The 19147-nt window shown below is 39.8% G+C and overlaps 1 protein-coding gene across 4 annotated transcripts in view; it reads right to left on the bottom strand.

The window, feature by feature from the left end:
* Window positions 1-19147, bottom strand: part of ASCC1 (activating signal cointegrator 1 complex subunit 1) — a 92840-nt gene that overhangs the window by 10128 nt on the left and 63565 nt on the right. For 3 of the 4 annotated variants that reach the window (XM_040623859.1, XM_008696011.2, XM_008696016.2), the window contains exons 8-9: window positions 18903-19027; window positions 12489-12574 (exon numbers count right to left, since the gene is read on the bottom strand). In XM_040623859.1, the coding sequence (XP_040479793.1) occupies window positions 12489-12574; window positions 18903-19027 (211 nt within the window). The remainder of the gene's footprint in view (window positions 1-12488; window positions 12575-18902; window positions 19028-19147) is intronic. The other variant, XM_040623860.1, reaches the window with a different exon arrangement.

The following is a 19147-nucleotide window of genomic DNA, read 5'->3' as shown; positions in this document are numbered from 1 at the left end:
GGGTAAATGTCCTTTCAGGATGAATCTAGGTAATGTTTCTGTAGATAAGTCCTTTCCCTCGGAAGGCCTCTTCATGCTCATTCAAATAGGTCACCACTCTTTTATTTTCAGTCTGGTCATCTTCCTTCCAGTATTATTCATAACTGTCCCTCACACACATGCAACAGAAGATGTTTGATCTTGTATTATGTATCAGACAGGAAGTGCAAGTCAGCAGAAAGAAACCGCTGAAAGGGAGCACTGGGGACAGGAGCAGAGACGGCTTCTTCCTGGCCTGGCAGTCTCCAGGCACGTGGCCTGAGGGAGGCTGGGCATAAAGGGGCTGACTACTGTGCCAAGCAGCAAATTCAGAAAGAGAACAAAGTGAGAGGAGAGAAAACAAGGCCATCAGGCTCGGCCCAGCTCCATTCCCACTTTTCTACCATGAGAACAGCATCCAGAAGTTAAAGAGCAAACCAGATGCCCCTCAACAACATCTGACAATGGCAGGAGTACCCGTACATAGAAGTAACAATTGTCCAAATAATAGCTGGGGTGGTGACGGCTCCCTGGAAGAGGGGAGAGAGGGGAACGCATGGGACCTTGGATTTTCAACGAAGTCATCTTATTAGAGAGGGAGACAGGAGATACTGCGTCCTCTGTCAGAACCCCAGGGAACCTGCCCCAGTAGCACCACTGCAGCATTACTCAAGACACGCACCTGGTTGTCTATAATCCAGTTCAGATGGCCTCCCTCCCCTCTGCAAAGGGCTGTACGTCAAATAGGCAAAACGGCTTGGAAGTGGGATACGATTTCATCCCCCCACCACACCTGAGGAATTACAAGAACAAGACCCCTACAGTTTAAGAAAGTGGTATCGATGTTTTAACCTACAACTGAGGGAGTAAACTTTGAATTGGTGTTCTGGTTGACTTATACCCTGTGTTTTCACTTTTAATTTGTCATAATAATGCTTGCATTTCAGCATGAATTGTAAAATTGTTTCATCACTGGGATAGAGGAAAGAGGACATTGTTTCTTAATTAGTCATCAACTTAATAAGTTTCCTGGCATAGTGGATTTCACTCTTGTTTCTTTGATCTCTTCACAGCAATGTCCTCTAATAACACTTAGACATCGTTGGCACCACGCCACCCAATCGAACTTGGTTCCATTTGGTCTGGTCTCTCAACAACAGGCTGCTTTAAAGAAGACAGTGCCCCGTTAGCATCTCTGGATACAGATTTATATTCGGCTACTGGTTTGTCTACACTGTAGCTAAAAACACACAATGGAGTATATATACACAATGGGCTATTATTCAGTCTTAAAAAGAAACAAAATCCTGATGCATGCTACAACATTGATGAACCTTGAAAACACGTAGCTGAAATAAGCCAGAAACAAAAGGACAAAATACTGTATGATTCCACTTATATGAGATACCTACAGCAGTCAGATTCATAAAGCCAGAAAGCAGACTGAAGGGTGCCAGGGGCTGAGGGGAGGAGAGAATGAGCAGTCACTGTTTAATGGGTGTCGATTTTCAATTTGGGATGATAAGAAAGTTCTGGAGATGGACGCTGGCGATGGTTGCACAACAATGTGAACTGCACTTAAAGACACTGAATTATACACTTAAAATTGGTTAAAATGGGAAATCTTATGTATATTTTACCGCAATTTAAAAAAAACACAATGGACCCCAAATGAGCCATAACTCAACTCACTTCATTCGTGAACCGTATCCCAAATGATATGACTGGATCCCTAGAAATGACTACACAGGAGAGATGACTATTTCCCACAACAGTAACAGGCACTCTGTTCAGAGTTCACAGGAATGTAATCCTGTGACCAAAGACATCAGAGCATTTATTCTCTCCCCACCCCAAATACACCAAGAGTCTAGCTTAGTGTTTTATACACAGCAGATATTCAAGGAAATACTTATTTTCTATTGTCACCATCTTTGCCAAACCATGGCCTCTACCTTGTCACTGTGCAGGTTAGACCCTTCCAAACCCATCATCCCCTGCCTCAGCCAAGACAACACATACAAGTATTCCAGTACCACCGCAAAGATGAATAACCAATAAACATAAATTCAAAAGAGAGTGAACGGGAAAAAAAAAAACCCCGTCATGTACGAACAGACAGCAACAGGCCAGAGAAAGAGCATCATTCTAGAATGGATGTTGGCTCTATCAAAAATCAGCCAAGTGCTCGTTTTCTAGTTTCATTTTAACGATGGTTTCACCTCACTGACAGTCATGTCTTTGGTTGCCCTCATTAGTGTTTTAAGACTTTGCTTTCCAGGCAAAGTGACACATAAAAGCAGAGGAAAAGTTTGGTAAAATACTGCTTAGATATGAATCTTTCCCCTGGCTCCCAGCCCGACCCAACAGCCTAAAATAGGACCCTATAAAACCAGAATGAAGCATTTCAAACTGCACTTTTATCTCCGATGCTTGAAAAAACTGCCCAACCACCTGGCAGACGTAGTTTATGTCTCCTCATATACAGTATGTTATTTCTATTACTAGCAAAATGTGAAAAAGCCCCTAATGATTTCCTGAAATCTCCCATTTTCATTGAGTTTTGTTTTTCAACCATCAAGAATGGAGGCGGAGCCATATTTTATCACTAACAGCAAAATAATAGTGGCCGTATTTTGGCAAGATGTGTTGTCCCAGGTTTGCTCTTAAACTCTGTATCTTTCTGCTATTCATGCTAATTATAAAATTTGCACAATTTATTTACAAGAGCAGTGTTCTTTATTTTTCATTCAATAATTTTTATTAATATATTCTGTAATAAGGCATAAATGAAATGTCAAAAGAAATCATTGTTCATCTTTCAAGTTAATGACTGTGTACCACAGAGAAACATAAAATTACTCTTGGATAGATTCTGAAATAAAAGGAGGTTAAGTGTAAATTCAAGTTCATTATGATCCATATCAACTGAATCTTGCTATGTGGAGTATTAAAAGTTGCAATCAAATTTAACTGAAAAAGGAACTTCACTTATTAACAGAGGATTCTGAGTTATGAGTTATAGGTATATTTAATTTGGGGCTCTCTTTTTCTTGAATTTAGTAAACTCATTAAAAAATAAATAAACAGGGGTTCCTGGGTGGCTCAGTCGATTAAGCGTCTTCCTTTGGCTTAGGTCATGGGTCCTGGGATCGAGCCCTGCAGGGGGGAGTCGGCTTCTCCCTCTCCCTCTGCCCCTCCCCTCCTCATGTTCTCTCTCTCTCACTTGTGCTCTCACTCTCTCAAATAAATAAAATCTTTAAAAATAAACATTTGCTAGAAAAGACTCAAGTAAACAGAAATTCAATAGGATTGACTATTAACTATTTATGACATAATTAGTATATCTTGAGGGTCTATTAAATCTGAGCATCATATCTAATCATAAAGAAGTTGTTTTGGGTGAAATAAAAGAAAATTAAACTAAACTCTAACCACTTAGGTGTCAGCAAACTTTTCCCATAAAGGGCGAGGTGTCCATATGGCGTCTGTCACAACTTCTCAACGCTGGCCCTGCAGCACTGAAGCAGTCAGTGCACAACCAAGTCAGGGTGGCTGTGTGCCAATAAAACTTTATTTATGGATGCTGGCATTTGAATTTTACATGATTTTTACACGTCCTGAAATATTACTCTTCTTTTGATTTTTTTCCAACCATTAAGAAACATAAAAAAACATTCACAGTCTGAGGGCCATATGCAAAACAGGGGGCAGGATGTATTAGGCCCTCAGACTATGGTTTGCTGGCCCCTGCTCTAAGAGTTTACAATCTCAAGGATGGGCTTAACAACTATCCCCTTTGGCAAACAGAGAATCTTTTTCTTCTCCTCCAAAATCTGATTACTGTGAAAAACAGTCTTAGTCCATCAATCGGGAAAAGCTGGCGGAGTGCTCACTAGGTGCAAGAACACTGCTAAATACTGGGGAGCACACGACGGGTCTCTGCACGATCAAGGTGAGGAGAGGAGGGAAGAGTGTCAGCGACTGGGATGGTCTTCCCCATACAGATAGAGGCACTATCTGTATTTGAAGAATGAGTAGAATTTGCACATAACAAGACTGCAGTAAAAGAGAAACAGAGAGATAAGGACAAAACCTTAAAAGCAGCCCTACAAGGCAGTGAATTAAAAAAAAAAAAAAAAAAAAAAAAGTAGATTCAGGGGCAGGGAAAAAAACCCAGGAGAGCCAATGGCCACTGAAGCCAAGAGAAGAGAACATCTGAAGGAGAAAAAGGCTTAATACTCTCAGTGTGGTTACTGGGAAAGAATAAAAGTGAGTCAAGGCACTAAACAAACAGGGGCCACTGGTGACCTTTTACAGTGTTGTTTCAGTTCAACAATAGAGGTGAGAGCTAGGTTTCAAGGAATTAAATAGGGGATAGTTTGAAAAGGATGACAGCAGGAAGAATGGCTTTTTAGAGAAATGAACTCTCATTTCTTCAAACAAAAAACACTCTAATGAAAGATGCTATTTCCTAGCTTACTCTAATATGAAACATTCTAAACAGAAAGTCGTTCCTTAAACTTTTACACCCTTTGAAATCAAATGGCCCAATTTTTGCAGTAAGATCAACAATTAATAAAAGCTGTAACTATCTTAAACACTGAAACAAAACATAGCCAAGACTTCAATAAACTCTTCTGGAAGCCAGTTATTTAAAAAACATATATACGCAACAAATGGCTAGCGTCCTAACCCCCTCCTAAGTGCATGTCTGTCTTTCCTTCTTTTAGAAATTTTTATTTTGACAGTTTCAGATTTACAGCAAAGTTATAAGAATAGTAAAAAGAATTCCTGGATACCTTTTATCCTTCTTTCTTGTTTTTATCATTGACTTTAAGAAACACATTCTTTAGCTGAATTTCCTGTTTTGTTTTTTGTTCTCTGTAATGTAAGTACTGCCAACAAATTCCAGCCATTCAGTTTATTTTTTTTTAAGATTTTTAATTATTTAGGGGCGCCTGGGAGCTCAGTTGGTTAAGCGTCTGCCTTTGGCTCAAGTCATGATCCCAGGGTCCTGGGATGGAGCCCCAGGACCCTGCTCAGTGGGGAGTCTGCTTCTCCCTCTCCCACTGCCCCTGCTCCTGTTCTCCTTCTCTCTCAGTCTCATGCGCGCACACTCACTCTCTCAAATAAAATCTTTTAAGATTTTAATTTATTTATTTGAAAGAGAGTGAGAGCTAAAAAGATCACAGAGGGAGAAGCAGACTCCCCACTGAGCAAGGAGCCCCATGCGGAACTCGATCCCAGGACCCTGAGATCATGACCTGAGCTGAAGGCAGATGCTAACCGACTGAGCCATCCAGGTGCCCCAATTCAGTTTAAAAACTGCTGGGGGCCAAGTAGTTCATTAAGTTGTCTGTGATGTAGTCACAAGTTGTAGGAAAGAAAAGTACAATATAAGCTCGCTTCACAGAACTTCTGTTTGGGACTCCTGTGCTCCTTTATCAGTGAGTTGAGGTCTTTCATCAGCTCTGCTCTGTTCTCTCTCTCCTCTCCCTCTGGGGCTCTGACCAAACACAGGTTAGTTAGATCTTCTCACTCTGTCCTACATGTCTCTTATCCTCTCAGCTACAATTTTTACCTTTCTCTCTATCCATGCAAGGTTCTGGATGATTTCTTCTGACTCAACTTCCAGCCCACTCCATCTCTTTAGCTATGTCTACTTTGCTGCTAAACCCAGCCACTGAGCTCCTAATTTCAGAGACTGCATTCTACCATTCTAGCATTTCTATTTGGTTTTTAAAACTGCTACGTCACTTTGTTTTTGTAACAGTTCCCAATTATCTGATAAAAAATTTTAAGCTTGGCTTTTAATTTCTCTGAACACAGTAAACATAGCTGTTTTCAGCCTAAGTCTCATAACTCCAGTATCTCGTGTCTTTGAATTTTGAGATGTCTGTTTGCTCATGGGGAGCGGTCTCCTCACAGGCCCAGTTATCTTTGTGTACTGGCCATTTGGGGGGAAAAGTTCCTTGGAGGAATATCATTTGGTGGAGGGTGATGAAACTGTCTTCTGGAGAGGATTCTTCTTTGCAACTGCCAGGTGCCTGGGGACACTCCCAGTCTAAAGCCTCCTGCATCCAAGTTCAAGAACTCATGCTCTACTTTCTCCTTTGAAAATCTTTTTGTTTTTTCACCTGTAATTCTCCTTTTAGAATCTTTTTCTTTTCCATTTAGAATCCTAATAGTTAATTTTTACACTGCTTAAGGATCCTCTTTGTCACATTTTCCCCTCATATTTTCCAAGTCTTCACCTTTGCCAGAGATTTTAACCTTATCTTCCAATCCTTAATTGAAGATATGTATGTTTGAGTATGTATATATATACATATATATATGTGTGTATGTGTGTGTGTGTGTGTGTGTATGTCATTTCAATGGATTCTCTTATTCTCTGACCTTTTCCACAACATCTTAACTTGATGAGTGAAATTCTTCAGAAAGTTGTATGTTTGCTCCTCTAACACATTTCCTATTTCACATGATTATCAAGAATAATGTGACTGCTTTCAATGCTATCGACAAAAACTATTACGGGAATACTAGTATGTCCAAGGGAACGGAATTTAATAAGTGTAAATAGTGTATATGAATAAATAGCTTAGAGAGGAAGTGACATCTGATTTTATGTAAACATTAAAATTTCACGTTCCAAAAACAATTACAAGTCGCAGAAATATCAGGTAGTAAAAATGACACCATAGCTACTGTGGTAATGAGAGACAATAATTGCATTCTACATTCGATTTGCTATTGTTTATCCTGATATAATAGTGCGATGGAACAGTTAGTGATAGACTTCCAAAGAAAGCCTTTCTGAAAGAGTTGAGTTTTGGGGGGAAAAAAAGAATTCTAAAGAGCCATGTGACTAAGAAGTAATCTTCAATAACAATATATAATATGGCTAAAAATTGAAGTGGATATGGATAATGAAAGACACAATGTTTTCTTTTCGTCCTTAAAAATAATGTAGTTTCTGGGGTGCCTGGGTGGCTCAGTCGGTTAAGCATCCGACTCTTGATTTCGGCTCAGGTCATGATCTCACGGTGGTGAGATCCAGCCCGGCATCAGGCTCCGTACTCAGCAGGGGAGTCTGCTGGAGATTCTCTCTCTTTCCCTCTCCCTCTGCCCCTCCCCCACTCGTGTGTGTGCATGCTCGAGCATTTTCCTGAGATAAATAAATAAATCTAAAAAAAAAAGAGAAGAAATAATATAGTTTCTAAACACTAGTCTAGTCTCTCTTTGTAGTCATTAATGTCTGTGTTTCTTTTTTTAAGTAGGCTTCACACCCAACGGGGGAGCTCAAACTCATGACCCCAAAATCAAGAGTCCCATGCTCTACTGACTGAACCAGCCAGGTGTCCCTAATATCTTTTTTTTTTTTTAATTACTATATAGTTCTCAATCTCACTTCTCTAGGGAAAAAAATGAATTCAGTTTTTCAATACTCTTCTAATACTTTGAAACAAAGTAATCATTCAAAACAAGCATCTTCACTGAACGTGTTTAAGAATTTAATTGTGACTTTGTTACCTTAGGACAAACAAACTGGAGTTGGCCAGGGAGGGACACGAGAGATATGTTCTACTTTTTGACCTTGGGAGTAGTTACACTGTTCACTTCATGATCATTTGTTAAACAGTATATGTATATATCATGCACTTTTCTATGTATATGTTTCACAAAAAAAGATAAAACAGTACATATTTTTAAACAGCTTCCTTAAGCAAATTAAATAAAGATCTCATTTAAACTTATTTATTCTACCTGTCATTTTTTAAAGATATTAAGGGGAAGAGATAGAACAAAAGCAAAAATGAATGAAATATTTGAGCTACTGTTATTTACAGCTTTCAAGGAAAGTCTCAATGTGGCTAGATAGATTAAAACATATTTTCAAGTAAAGTATTAAAAATTAATACGGTTTAGGGGCCCCTGGGTAGCTCAGTCGGTTAAGCATCAGACTCTGGGTTTCAGCTCAGGGCATGATCTCAGGGTCCTGGGATGAGCCTATGTTGGGGTTCTGTACTCAGCGGGGAGTCTGCTTTCCCTCTCCCTCTGCCCCTCCCCCCTCTCTAAAATGAATAAATAAATCTTAAAAAAACTTAATACGGTTTAATAGCACCAATTTCCTCTTTCTCTAAATTTAAAGATTCCTATATATAAAATGGAAAAGGCACAAATTCATCTCCTTTTTACTTGGTTTATATTTTCCAGGAGTTTTAAGTGTCTCAAGAAATGGCACTTTCATGGTGTCCTTTGATTCTGGACCTGTAGCACTTTCTTTCTATTCCTTCCCAAATACATCAACTGTGTCTTTATTTGCACGACATCCCCTCCTCTGGTGAGTACAAGCTAGGGCTCTGATATCTCCTCTTCACTCTGCAGTCAGAAGCTATGCTTTCCAACAGTTAATACCGTGCCCCTGTTCAATGTGCTGAGAGCACAGTTTTGGAACACTGATTCCACTGCTTAAGGCCATTTCAGAGGCCCCCCGAACAGACTGCCATTAAGACTGTTTCTCTCTCCAAAGCTGGCAGTGACTGACTGTCCTACTTGCAAGGGGCAGTTATTTCTGGCACTGTGTCTTTGGGTGGGCAGGATTTCTCCAATTATAAGTTCATCACTGCCTTATGGATAAACAAACAACATCTTTGCTATGTCTTAGATCAGAAATAGAAACTCTCTGAGGGGACACTACCCTCTGAACTTGGCCTAGGTCTTCTTCACTCATACCTTCTCTTTCAGAGCTGTCAGTCTTCTCTAACAACCCAGCACAACTAAATATGTTCTTTTTCTGGTTCAAAAAACACAGGACAGTGGTTCTTTAGTTGTCAGTTCTTCCAAAGTCCTTCTTAAGAGAAAATTCTCATTTAAGCTAGGAATAACCCAATACCGGTCTATTACTGCTGCAACAACTCTCAAAAGAGCCGTACAAAAGAAAAATGTGGCTTCTACCTCCCAAAGTCATTAAAGACTTTTTCTCTTTCTTATTAAGGCACCCGGAACACATGATATTGCACCAAGCCAAGAGGACCGATTCTCTTCATGGAGTAGAATAGCAATTGGCTGTTACTTATTAAATTCTTACAGCAATGAGCAATGACTTGCTTTCTTGTTTTGTTTCTCTTCGAATAGTAGATGAAGTTGATTTTTTTCCAAGGCTGCTTCTCATCACCAGCATTCCTGATCCTTGACCTATGCAGCTGTTAATATGCTGCACACATATGCTTGGGCTCCTACAACCAATGCAGTTAACCTTTCGGTTTTCTCCAAGTCAGTTCCTATCTTGTTAGTGAAACTGATGTTTTTTTCTTTCTAAACATAATAATTTTATCTGGTATAAAACTACATATATAATTCATTGGTTTTTATGAATCTTTTCCTCCCCAAGGGTTTCTGGGCCTGTGGGTTCTCATGTTCTAGCTGAGAAAGGCACGTTCATTCATGGTAATTCCAAAAGGTGGGCTACCATAGCTACTTTACAAACATAATTATTACCTCTTCTGCGTTTGGGCACAGGTAATTGTTGGAGGCCACGTTTTACCTTTATTCTCAAAGAAAAGTGAATTCCTTTGACTGAATATAGGTGAAACATTCCATTTTCTGCAGCTAATGATTAAAAAGTAAAATACTGGACACCGTATCAAAGGACACTTTGTTCTAACTAACACTTTGTTCAAAGGGACTTCTCTTCCATATTCATAACTCACCCCCATCATTTTGTACTGTAATTGCCTATTAACCGTCTGTACTCCTCAAAGACAGGAAGCTCCTGGAAGGTAGGAACTGTATCATAATGACTGTTTTATCTGCAGGGCAAATGGCCTGGCAGATGGTATACACTCAGTAAGTATTTCGGTTGGTATGCTAGTATTGCATTCAATTCAAAGTCTAATTCTTAATTAGCCACGGTTTTAGACTAACTGGCACACACCATTGCCCAACATTTATGAAATGACTTCTAATCAGACTTTATCACAGTTCGAACAGATATGCCCAACTTCAAATACCTAATGATCTCTACCTAAACGCCGAGCATCTTTATGGGAGGCAGCAAAACAATGGTAACCCTGTGACTTGAATCTTTTTGTTAATTCAGACCCCGCTACTAACTAGCGGTATAACCTTTGGCAAGTCGCTTTAACCACACTGGCTCTTGTGCCCTTAGAGACTGAAGTGGGAAAGTGGATTAAATGGTCTCTAAGTCGCTGGCTGAGCCCAGCTCTAAAACTGAGGCAGGAACCAGTAAGGGTACCATTGACATAGCAAGCCCTTGTTAACACTAGAGGGAGCTGCACCCATGTCCTTACTGGGGTTGTGAGGAAGACTTCGAGGCAAAACATCTTCACACTGCAAGACTGGCTTTCCAGAATGAGAAATGAAATATCAGGCGAGAGACCCACCCTGTTCATGCGGTTACTGCACACGCTCTCTGACATCACCCCCTCTTACAGGTGGCACAGCACCTCACACTTGACTTTCATCGGCACACCTTTTGAGCTTTAATTCTGATTCCAAAAGAATCAAGTTGGCTTCAGTCATTCCTACAGCTTTCTTTCCCCATTCGGTCTACTTTCTTTCTTAATCAAACTAACAACAACAAAGCAAAGTGATTAACGCTATTATTGGAAAAGCCCCAGGAAATGAGATGGAGGAGGACAAAGATTCCTATCGCACTGAAGCTGGGGCCTGGGAAAATCAGTAAAGTAAAGCTGAATTCATTAGCAGCTTGCCACTCAAACCAAAGCCACCCTAGCTACTTTGACAATGAGAGAAGTACTCAAAAAAGAGGAGAGATATCAGGGAAAAGAAGAAACCGACCCAGCTCTGCAGCGTAGGAGCCTAAATGCCTGCCTAACAGGGAATCTGGTCACTGCCATGTGGGGCTCTGCAGCAAGAAGTTTGCAGCTGCTAAAGTGATGTCATTAATACAGGTAACGGGGCCAGAAAAGTGCCAAGATAAGGCAATGGAGGATGAGGTGGGGAAGGAAAAAGAAAAAGCATTTTTAGGGGCGCCTGGGTGGCACAGCGGTTAAGCATCTGCCTTCGGCTCAGGGCGTTATCCCGGCGTTCTGGGATCGAGCCCCACATCAGGCTCCTCCGCTATGAGCCTGCTTCTTCCTCTCCCACTCCCCCTGCTTGTGTTCCCTCTCTAGCTGGCTGTCTCTATCTCTGTCAAATAAATAAATAAATAAAATCTTTAAAAAAAAAAAAAAAGCATTTTTAAAGCTAAAGCTTATTCTGAAGTTATATACACACACTCTCCTCCCAGCTCCAAAAAAAATGTAAGGCCTTGAAAATGTATGACCTAAACCATTACAGAACAAATGAAATGAAGACTCCAAAACCTCTCCATTGTATCAGCTTCTGTATCCGTTTGCCCAGAGGCACAATGACATGCTAACCTAACAGACGGCATAAATCATGGATATTACAGAATGTGGTCTGTAGGAGAAAGATAAATGCAATCCTGAAGAACCCTTTTTATGGAAATTTCAGAGATTAATTTAACACTCAGGAAGCAAAGCTCAACAGTCAGAAAGAGACCACCTACTTTTCAGGACATGTGCTATTTCTGAGTAAAAACAGATTACAAAGCAACTTTATTTATTTATTTATTTATTTATTTATTTATTTATTTATTTATTTATTAGATTTTATTTATTTATCAGAATGACAGAGAGAGCGAGCACAAGCAGGGGGAGCAGCAGGCAGAGGGAGAAGCAGACTCTCCGCTGAGCAAGGAGCCCGACACAGACCTCGATCCCAGGACCTTGGGATCATGACCTGAGCCGAAGGCAGACACGTAATCAACTGAGCCACCCAGGCGTCCCTACAAAGCAACTTTAGAGAGGGACTATGGGTGAAGAGAAAAGTCTACTAAAACAAAACAAACAATTCTTTTTCACTTAAAAAAAAAAAGCAAACTCAGAGCTCCAGAGGTAAAATAGAGACTAAACACCAGGTTAAAACCAACGTATTCCTATGAGTCCAAGTAGTCAGGATACTTGTTTCTGAAATCACCAATTTCAAGTACTCTAAGAGATATCACAGCCTCAACGGATTCAAAAAGATTTCTCTTCCTTTAGGACATTAAAAAAAAATTTTTTTTTTTCAGGGGCGACTGGGTGGCGCAGTCATTAAGCGTCTGCCTTCGGCAGGGCGTGATCCCGGCGTTATGGGATCGAGCCCCACATCAGGCTCCTCCGCTATGAGCCTGCTTCTTCCTCTCCCACTCCCCCTGCTTGTGCTCCCTCTCTTGCTGGCTGTCTCTAAATCTATCAAATAAATAAATAAAATCTTTAAAAAAAAATTTTTTTTTTCAGCCAGACCTTTCAATCAATGATCCTCATGAGAAGCATGAGAAAAATATACTTTGTTGTTAAAAGGAGAACGACTTGTTTTCCTCTCTTATTTTAGGACACATGCCAAAGGATTTCCAATCCACCCTGCTACATACTGACCTTTAAAATGTTTCGCCCATCAAATGATTCTCTTTCCTTGAAGATGTATTTGCCATCCGCTGTGTAGAGATTGTACCTGCCTTCAGCTGTAAATATTTCAAAGATAATGTTAGAAGAGAAACGGGTTATTTACATTTGTTTTCTTTTGGGTTCCTATAGGTACAACTAGCAATATCTTCATGTACTACCTGGAACGTGGCATAATAGGAGGCAAAAGCATCAGTCTGAGTCAGGGGGCCCAGCGTCCAGTCTCAGCTCTGTCATCAATTCAGTACACATTTATTCATTCAACACTGTCCGAGTACTCAAGGTACGTTACCTATGTAATTAACCATATGTTTTTAAAGTACAGTTGACATACAATGTTATATTACTTTCAGGTGTACAACACAGTGATTTGACAATTCTATACATTACTCAGTGCTCACCATGGTAAGTGTAGTCACCATCTGCCACACACCATCTGTCATACAATGTTATTACAACATTATTGGCTGTATTCCCTATGCTGTACTTTTCACCTCTGTAACTTATTTATTTTATAACTGGAAGTCTGTACCTCTTAATCCCCTTTACCTATTTTGCCAACCCTACCCCAACCTCCCCTCTGGCAATCACCAGTTTGCTCTCTGTATTTATGAATCTACTTCTGTTTTTTGTTTGTTTTTTAGATTCTACATATAAGTAAAGGGGCACCTGGGTGGCTCAGTCGGTTAAGCGTCTGCCTTTGGCTCAAGTCACGATCTTGGGGTCCTGGGATCGAGTCCCAAGTCAGGCTCTCTGCTCAGCGGGGAGTCTGCTTCTCCCTCACCTCTCCCTCTGTGCACTCTCTCTCTAATAATAAATTAACAAATAATCTTTTTTTAAAATGTACAGATTCTACATATAAGTAAAATCATCTGGTATTTGTCTTTGATTTATTTCACTTTGCATAATTACACTCTCGGTCCATCCATGTTGTCACAAATGGCAAAGTTCATTCTTTTTTATGGCTGAGTTGTATTCCATTGTGTATGTGTATACATGTACACACACCCCCCCACACACACAAACATCTCCTTTACCCATTCATCAAAAAGACAAGAAATGACACGTGTTGGCAAAGACCTAGAGAAAAAGGAACCCTCATGCACTGTTGGTAAGAATGCAAACTGGAACAACAGTATGGAGGTTCCTCAAAAAAAAGTAAAATAGAAATACCATACAATCTAGTAATTTCACTTCCATTTTCAAAGAAAATGAAAACACTAATTCAAAAAGATATATGTACCCCTATGTTTATTGCTACATTTTTTACAATAGCCAAGATATGGAAGCAACCCATGTGTCCATCTATAGATGAGTGGATAAAGAAGATGTGGGGTGGAGGGTGTTTGTATGTAAAATGAGCCATACTATTAGGCAAATTATATCTCCTCTATAGACCTCAGTTCATTCACACAGTTACAGGTTAAGACTAGGTGATCTCCAAAGGTTCCCAGCAGTCTAAAAACCCAAGATTTTGTATAAGCTATGCGCATTTTTAAATATGTAAAAATATATAAAAATTCACACATTAAGTAGTCAAAAATGCTAGCAACATTGATTTGGGTTGCAACCAACATCAAGTGGGCTGATTTAAGGACCCCCCCCCCCAAATGAAAGAGCCCTTTTCAGTTGCAATCAAAGGTATCTTTACAGACATTCTATACAGAAATGCAGCAAATCTATGACCTTGTGTTAATTTAGCTTGCTTATCCCAAAAGACATCCTTGAAGTATAGCAGGAAAAAGGATTTCAAAGGAAAGGATGACAGGTAAGAAAGAGTGAAACACCTTATTCTATGTCCTTTTCAAGTAAAAATTCAACCAGAGAAGAATCCAAGGTATAGAAAATTCAAAGCATCCTTAATAATTATTTAACCCTCAGAATATTTTCTAAAATATCAGCCCTCTCCTGCCCACCAACGGACACTCAAAAATATCTGTATTTCCACTTCTGGAAAATGTTCTTTTATTATATATAGATATGGAGATACCAAGTCAGAATTGGTAAAATATGTCCAGGCCGCTAACGCCATGAGCATAATATATATTAGCTAGCCCACTGGAATTACATTTTGGTAATTTCTAATAAGAAAGTATTCTCTTAATCAAAGATCCCAATACCATGTTTATTTCACAAATTAAAAACAAGTCCCTTGTTAAAAGGAGATGTGAAACTTTAAAGATTTATTTATTTTAGAGAGAGAGAAAGGGAGCATGCAGTGCATGTGCACCTGGTGCGGGGGGGAGGGAGAGAGAATCCCAAGCAGACTCCATACTGAGCACAGAGCCTGAAGTGGGGCTGAATCTCACGACCCTGAGATCACGACCTGAGCCGAAACCAAGAGTCGGACACTCAACCAACTGCCCCACCCAGGTGCCCCAAGAGGCGATGTGAAACTTTAAAGTAAATTCATACTACACAAATATCAATTAAAAAGCAGTAATGAGGAGCGCCTGGGTGGCTTGGTTGGTTAAGCATCCAACCCTTGATCTCAGCTCAGGTCTTGATCTCAGGGTCCTGAATTCAAGCCCCATGTTGGGCTCCATGCTGGACATGGAGCCTACTTGAAAACAAAAACAAAAACAAAAACCAGTAATGATATCTGAAGATTGAAATGGGTTTTTTGGGGGGGAGGGGAGTGGAGGGAGAGACAGAATCTTAAGCAGGCTCCACACCCAGTGCAAAGCCCCATGCAGGGCTCAATCTCACAACCCTGAGATCATGACCTGAGCCAAAATCAAGTGTTGGACGCTTAACTGACTGAGCCACCCAGGCGCCCCTGAAGACTGAAAAGCTTAATGACAGGTTCAAAACCTGTAAATAGCATTAGCCATCAGGGAAAAGCAAATCAAAACCAAAATGAGATACCACCTCACATTTAAAATGATGGCAATAATCAAAAAAACAGGTAATAACAAGAGTTGGCAAAGATGTGGAGAAAATGGAACCCTCGTGCACTGCTGGTGGGAATGTAAAGCGGTGCAGGCACTTCGGAAAACAGTCTGGCAGTTCCTCAAAAAGTCAAACACTGGTTACCAGAGGACCCAGAAATTTCACTCTTAAGTATATACCCAAGAGAAGTGAAAAGATATTCCCACACAAAAACTTGTATGTAAATGTTCACGGCAGCATGAATTGTAATAATCAAAAAGAAGAAACAATACAAACGTCCATCAACTGAGGAATGGATAAATAAGATGTGGTACATCCACACAATGAAGATTATTTGGCACTAAAAAGGAAGTGAGGTACGGTACATGCTATCACATGGATGAACCCTGGGGACACTATGCTAGGTGAAAGAAAGCAGTCATAGAACGTCACATAGTGCGTGATCCTATTTACACTAAACATCCAGAAAAGGCAAATTTGTAGGACAGAAAGTAGACTGATGGCACCTAGGACTAAAACATTAGGAGAAAATGAGTCACACTGCCAATGGGGTTTCTTTTTAGAGTGATGAAGATGTTCTAAAACTGATCATGGTAATGGCTGCATAACGCTGACTATACAAAAAATCACTGAATTATGTATTTTTATTTTATTATCTTTTTAAAGATTTATTTATTTGAGGGAGAGAGAGAGCATGCACATGGGCAAATGTGAGCAGTGGGAGGGGCGGGGGAGGAGGAGAGAGAGAACCTTAAGAAGACTCCCCTGCCAAGTGTGTAGCGTGAGGTGGAGCTCAGTCTCACGACCCTGAGATCATGATCTGAGCTGAAATCAGGAGTCGGATCTTCAACCGACTGAGCCACCCAGGCGCCCCTGACTTATATATTTTAAATGAGTGAATCATTTAAATTCATAGTATGTGAATTGTATCTCCGTAAAGGTGTTATATCCAAACTATCTCTAAGTAGGAAAAGATAACTTGACTGTGAACACAGAACATTTTCTTACATGGAGCCCAAGTGCTAACTGAATATAAATCTGGATCCACACAATTTAGAAGATACAGATTCCTGCGTAATTCAACTCTTTTTATGTCAAAAGGTTAGTTAATAATGGAGTATGGTAAGAGTTCTGAAGTAAGATTGAAGGACGAGGACATTTTCAGAATGTACTGCTGATAGCATTAAATGTCTAATAAAAAACTGTCTATACCTGCACTGTCCAAATTGGTAGCCTCTAGCCACATGTGGTTAAATTTAATTAATTTACATTAATTAAAATGAAAAGTTCACTTTCTCAGGCCCACTAGCCACCTCCACGTGCTCAATAACTACACGTGGATCGTGGCTACCATATTGGACATCACGGGTACAGAATATTTTCATCATCACAGGGAGTTCTATTGGCTGGTGCTGGATACAAAATATCTTCTGAACCAAAGAATTTAGAGTATACTCTAGAGTTCTAGAACTATTGTTACATAGTAATGTTAAAATGTACATCACCTCAGAGGATCTAACTATGTTTCTAAACTTAAAACTGACCATCCAGAACAATTTAATAAATACCACAAACTCCTTTAAATGTTCCCACTGGACAAGGTACATACATATATAAATATGAAATATTCCAGAAATTTTTTTTCCAAAATTCCAAATATTCTTCTGCAATACTACTTCTCAAATGAAAAAAAAAAAAAAGTATTCCATCAGAACAAGTATAGAGTTTTGGATTCTACTAAATATCCAAACAAGAGTCTATAGGCTTTGACTGAGTCATTTGAACCACTTTTGATCTCAGTATTCCCAAAGGTAAAATAGTGATTTATTTAGAAAAATCTTAGATAAAATACAATCTAATATCACAAAACATTAACAACAGAACCAAAATGTGGACAGCTACATATCTCTTAGTCCTACAATGGCTCTAAGAAAATAGGGTTACTATTAAATGACTTGCAGTTGGGATCTTTGGTATATATCTGAGAGAAATAAAAAGATGTACAGCTGACCCTTGAACAATGGGGATTAGTTGAAAATTCGTGTATAACTTTTGACTCTGCTAAAACTAAACTACTACTGTTGGCCAAAAGTCTTACTGATAATATAACCAGTCAATTAATGCATATTTTGTATGTTATATGTATTATATACTGCATTCTTACAATAAAGTAAACAAGAAAAAAGACAATATTTTTTCAAGATTTTATTTGTTTATTTGAGAGAATGAGAGCGAGAGAGAGAGAGAAACAGCACAAGAGGCGGGAGGGTCAGACTCCCCGCTGAGTGGGGAGCCCCATGCGGGGCTCAATCCTGGGATTCCAGGACTATGACCTGAGCTGAAGGCAGACACTTAACCAACTGAGCCACCCAGGCACCCCAAGAAAAAACAAAATATTAAGAAAACTGTAAGGAACAGAAAATGTACTATGCTATAGTTATTGAAAGAATTCTGTGTATAAGTGGACCAGGACAGTGCAAACTGTATTGCTCAAGGGTCAACTGTACTTTGACAAAAAGGACACACAAACTGTCCTAAAGAATAAATCTACAAATAGTTTATGGGTTCAAGGCCTGATGGAGTCCTCTTCCAACCTAAACTTTCTAACACCAAGGTCAGGACCTAAACAAAGCAAGAAAAACCTGAATATGGGATTTTGGTGCTGGTATCTTTCAAACAAGTTTTAGAAGGAGAAGCTGCATATAACTTGAATTTGTGCTCCTCATCAGACAGATCCTGAATGTGCTAGAAAAGGTCTCACGTGGGGGTAGGGTGGGGAAGGCAATGGAAAGAAAAGAAGAATCCTTTTTGAAATGTAGATTAATTATCCCAAATCAAGGACACTTGAGGCATCTTTATATAAAGGCTCAGATTCCATGTGAGGAAAAATTATTACTCTAACACAAAATTATTACTCTCAACCTGGGTGTTATTGACATTTCTAGATACTTCTTTGTTGAGGTGCGCTGTTCTGTCCATTGTAGAGTTAATAAGCAGCATCGCTGACCTCTTCCCACTAGGTGCCAGCAGTAGCAATGCAGCCTCAACCCCCTAAGTGTGACAAATGTCCTGAGGCTGGGGGACGGGGTAGGGGGGCAAAGTTGCCTGTAGTTGAGAACCACTGGCCTAACCTTTACTTTTACTAGCTAATCTTCCTTCCTACTTTCTTCTTTTCAAAAAGCCACCAAGTATTACATGGGACACACTCAGACAAAAATAATTATTCACTGTTTACCTAAAATTTCCCTAGGCATCTTATATTTCTTTTTGCTAAATCTGGCAACCCTATGTGCAACAGAAATCAAAGACCTGGAATGTCACAGTCCCACGCTAGATAGGTCCCTGCCCACTTCCACTGCGCTCATCCAAACAAGTTAAAGATTCAAAGAAAGAAGATTACCAGAGATTCTCTGATAGCCCGTCTTGCTCGAACCCCAGGGATATCACAAGGCCTTGCTGATCATAAACTATGCTACAGTTCTATGTGGGACTTACCATTGGGGTCCTTCCTGAATAGAGTGTTCATCACCGTCGCATGGAGTTTCACACTATTCCACTCTTTCACGATGAGTCCAGACGCCTGAAAACGTTCCAGCACTCGATCGACTAATTCTTGCAGCCTGAAGAAATTGAAGGAAGAAGTATAAAAATCTTAGTAAACTCTGAACCCAATTACTGATTCAATGTTTATGGCGTATCTGTTCTGGGCCAGTCACTGTACAAGACCTTGCGCGAGGGGA

Source organism: Ursus maritimus, unplaced genomic scaffold (genome assembly GCF_017311325.1).
Source record: "Ursus maritimus isolate PB19 unplaced genomic scaffold, ASM1731132v1 scaffold_7, whole genome shotgun sequence".
In the NCBI taxonomy this organism is placed as follows: domain Eukaryota; kingdom Metazoa; phylum Chordata; class Mammalia; order Carnivora; family Ursidae; genus Ursus; species Ursus maritimus.
The sequence above is the reverse complement of the archived record's forward strand: the minus strand, read 5'-3'. Positions and strand labels throughout refer to the sequence as shown.